General features: G+C 32.2%; 1 protein-coding gene across 1 annotated transcript; it reads left to right on the plus strand.

Annotated features, from left to right (window-relative positions):
• Positions 1 to 241: 241 nt before the first annotated feature.
• On the plus strand, positions 242 to 689 carry LOC108720646 (uncharacterized). Its single transcript, XM_018444769.1, has one exon. It carries the CDS (start codon positions 333 to 335, stop codon positions 687 to 689), a length of 357 nt encoding a protein of 118 aa, XP_018300271.1. The 5' UTR covers positions 242 to 332.
• The last annotated feature ends 3,964 nt before the right edge of the window (positions 690 to 4,653 follow it).

The raw sequence follows: 4,653 nt of genomic DNA on the forward strand, positions 1-4,653 counted from the left end.
ATGCATGCAATAAAACTTACTCGATGCATGAAAAAAGTAATTTTTGCTCCTGCACTCGTGCACGTTCCGCGAGAATCAGCATGTAACGAACGATTCAATGCCGATCTGTCTACAGAATTTTACCATGCAGCCGCATACATATATCCATTATAGTTTAAGAAATATTAACTATTGTCCCGTGTTACTTTTGTCCCCGGTCTCCCCTACTTAAAAGTACACTTGAATAATCAATTACCTATTTCCAACAATAATCTTCTAACGACTCCCTTACACCATAAAGTTTTCCTCCACATCAGTCTCACGTTTTGTTCCTCGTGATACAAGGTGTACAAATGTATGCTAGAATTATACCGCCGCTCAAGACCAGAGCAATCATAACTAAAGTCGTCCATGTGGTTGAGCTCGAGGTGACGCGGGTTGGCACTAGCTTCTTTATTGCGGGCAATTCGGCAACTTCTTCGGTTGTCAAACCCCATCTTCTGGCCTTGGCGATCAGAGATCTCAGGCGTCGTGACGCCTTCTCGCAGGACTTCTTCGACGTCCGCTTGGATAAGCCGTCTAAACAGTTTCCGAAGTGTCCCATAATATCGCGACGTTTCTCATTCTTGAGTCAATTCAAGCGCTGCAACAAATTTCGAACATCGACCGAAACTGTCGAGAAGTCCCAGAATGAAATAATGGGAGTGTAAATCGACGTGCTAGTCCTATCTTTTTCGTCAGATGCTATATCATGATTTGCGCCATTTTCAAGTCGAAGAAAATATATTATATCCTCCGAAATTTGAACAGTCCTCTCAATTTACGCCGTGCTCCGTCTCGAAGAAGAATCGATTTCTTCCGATAAATTAGCATTGTGTAGAGACTGGTGATGTGATCTTTGTTCTAATAGACTTTATTGATCATTATGAGAATTTTCTGTTGTCGTTTTGGCATAATTATTTCAATAATGCCATTGTCTTTGGTAAGTTTATCATTGTTAAATGAAAGCGTTAGTTTAGTATGTAGTAGAAATATCACTTTTATACACTTTCGCACTTAGCAATTTGCATAGCTTCATTTTCTAGCTTTTTAATACGTATTCTTTATGAGGAACAATGTAGCCCAAAGGATTATCTAGAATAACGTACAAATAATACATCAGTACACAACATCTAGAAACAAAGGACGAAATGTGTTATGCAGTAATTCAATAAAACGATGTAAAAGAAAATTCAGATAAAATTAATAACAACATTAATTCTCTAAAAATATTATGTAAATATTAATGAGCAAAATTTTCTCATCAAAATTTAAATCTCGAATAAATGAACGAGATTAATAAAAACTCCAATAAATATGTTTAAACCTGCAAAAGCTATATAAACATTATATAACATAATCCTTGTAGTGCATATTATGAAATAAATTATTATTTCATAATTCGGATAACACGGATTTCTGTATATTAAAACTCTGTGTAATGCTATTCACGCTGTTGTGAGCGCAAACACTCCATCATCCTTTCTCGTCTTTTTGCGCAATTGAATAACACAGCCATTAATTTGCACGTCGATCCAAACCAATCGGCGAGTCGATGAAACCCGGACCGCTTTTAATTCTTCTTCGCACGACCGGGCATGGGAAAATTGTAATTGCCTAGCTCCATGAATAATGCAGAGCGAATCGAAGAAAGAAGAGCCGAGTTCGCGCGAAGAAAGGAGACAAGAAAGAGAAGGTACGGCAAAAAGTTCCCGATTCACAGAGGCCGTATGTCGTAGAAACGAATTAAGTTCCCCTTTAAGTCGATCGTCGCCGCGCCGCAGGATTATATTGTCCCGTCGTCGTCACACGCGGAATACCGCGGATTATATATATGTTACATAAGCGAGCTTTTCGCTTTTTCGCGCATCCTAAGTTCACGTTCCCCTTTCTCACGCCTATTCCAAATTACAATCGACTAACTTTAAATTATATTTATCACGCCTATTTCAAATTACAATCGACTAACTTTAAATTATATTTATGCCCAATTTATGGAGCGCGTGTTTACCGCCACGACCAACTGAGGATTTACGAGCGGCGACTGGATGGGTTCGTCTATTTTCCGATGTTTACGTGCCGAGTGTACTGGTGTTACTCTCGCTGATGTATGGAAGCTCGTTCTCGTACACCAGATAACTTAGCCCCGCTCGACGTTGACTTCGACTCCTTAAAACTCGGCGTATACCTGAGTTACATGAAAACTCCTTGAAACGACTAACTGATTATTATTTAACATATATTTTTAGCAAAAGCAAAAACAAAGTATAATTTTTCATTAATTTATTGTCGTTAATTGTTTATATTATGTATTATATATATATTAATATTATTAATTAATTCTTTACTTTAATCTATAAAAGAGAAATTTGAACGAACAAGACTTTAATTTCCTTTATTGCATTACCTGCCTGTGCAATTCGTAATAAAATGTAAATTGAATGTTATTTTATCTTTCAAAGTTACATTACAACAATCTTGTTTACAATAAAAACAAATTTTTAAAAGACCAACATTTAACATATCTGTAATTGTAGATTTTTTTATCAAATTTCTTTAAATAGTAAAAGATGAAACTTATTCGAATATCTTTATAACCTTATTATGGTAAAATAAGTTTTTAATTTTTGCAACTTAAATTTCTCGCTTCTTCTCTCGCAATATTTCTGAAAAGCAATTCCGCGCTTTTTTCCGAGAAACGCGTCGAATGTGTATGAGAACAAAGAAGAATGCACGATAAATGATACGCTTTCTGTTACAGGTAAGACAATTTCGCTATATAGTTTCTGCAACGAGACATTATTCGAGACAATTACGTCACGGAAAAGTGGGCTACGTACAATCTGCGCTAATAAGTGCACTACTTGTTCTCATTCGGCTCAGTCTTCGTAACAACAGAAGTATATTTTCAACCCTGAATTATATTTTCACGCCATTTGTCTAAAGCTCAGTTTGTGACCTGGAAATAATATCGTCCATGCTCCCCGTCATGTCAGATGCTTATCGCAGTTTTGCTCGACACTCGAATTATTTATATAACTTCTATTGGTTCATATCAGTTTCTTATAGTATAAGTTTTTTATATTAGTATACAGGACATTTCGAAGCTACTAGGTCAAGAGATAACTTTATAACAGAACTCGCAAAAACTATTTTAATCAACATAGATCCGCGTACTAATCATCAGTCGGAATATTTAGTTTCTTTGTAAGCTAAGTTTTTTGTATGGTTATATATATGTTCGGTTATATATATATAGAATTACTGATATCTCGACAATTTCAAATATCAACATAAGTTTATGTAACTAGTATGCCTATGTTTATTGAAATTCTTTTCACTTTTATTAATTTTATAAGTTAACAATGTCGTGATATATAAGTTTCGAAATATACCTAATATTGCATAAATTTTAACCGTCTTTATATACCAAAGTCATTTTTCACAATAGTTAATGCATTTGTAGCGGTCTCGAAATTTGAAAATTATATTGAAAAAATTACCATGCATTCTAAACTCATTTTTATACAATGAAAATTTATAGAATATGATTACAATTTTTCATCTTGAATTGAGTGTAGAGCGAAACTACAAACTTAACAACTTCAATGTTCATACAATCTGATTCTTATTATGTCAACAGGTTTTACCGCGATTGCATTATACAGAGTGTTTAATAAAGCTTTTGAGACAAAATAAACATTGTAATAAAAAGTAAAATTGTTTCGAAAACCTTTCCGATAACGATTCGAGTTAACTATCTTTTCATCTATTTCGCACAACTAAATTAAAGACAGAAAAAACAATAAGCAGTACGAAAAGTTTGTATAAAAAAAATATATTTTTAATTATTCTACGAATATTACATATTAATTATTCGAATATCATATAACTTAAATTTTTTATTAAAATAAATATAAATTTATGGTAATCTATTAAACAAAAATCCGTTTGTAGCAAATTGTTTCAAAATTATTAGTAATGAAAAATAATTATTTTTGGACAAAACATTGTTTCAATAATTTTATTTAAAATATTCTCACATTAAATCTTATTTTATGAATCTTATATGAATATATTAAACTAAATATATAAACTAAACTTTAAAATAAATGCAAATAAATATAACAATACTTTTATAAATAAATGACAAATTGGAAAATTCGTAATAATACTCATATTGTGTACAATTTCATAATTGCACTTTTTTGATGGATATCAAATTAAAGAAAAATTTTATAAAATAACCGGACCCTATTAGTATTCAATATGTCTTACTCACTATTTATGGATAACACGGTGAATTCAACAGATAGCACTAGTGCAGGTTGTCCATCTGACTCGATTGTATATGTCAGTTTATTGTTCAGTCTGTTATTGTTTATTCTATTATTGTCAGTAACGCAAAATACGAAACGTTGTAGTCGTGATGCACTATTTGGTAGGTAAGTAATTGCTTTCTCTAATTATAAAAAAATTATTATTAATTTCCGTTGTTCATTTTACTAGCTATGTACTTATTCATTTTACTAGCTATGTACTTATATTTTTATACAACACTATATATTTTTATTGTTTTTAATATTTGGTTTACAACCAAATAGAGGAATCTTTTTGCAAGGTTCATCCAATTAA

Source organism: Mycetomoellerius zeteki, unplaced genomic scaffold, assembly GCF_001594055.1.
Source record: "Mycetomoellerius zeteki isolate Tzet28-1 unplaced genomic scaffold, Tzet1.0 scaffold155, whole genome shotgun sequence".
Taxonomy (NCBI): domain Eukaryota; kingdom Metazoa; phylum Arthropoda; class Insecta; order Hymenoptera; family Formicidae; genus Mycetomoellerius; species Mycetomoellerius zeteki.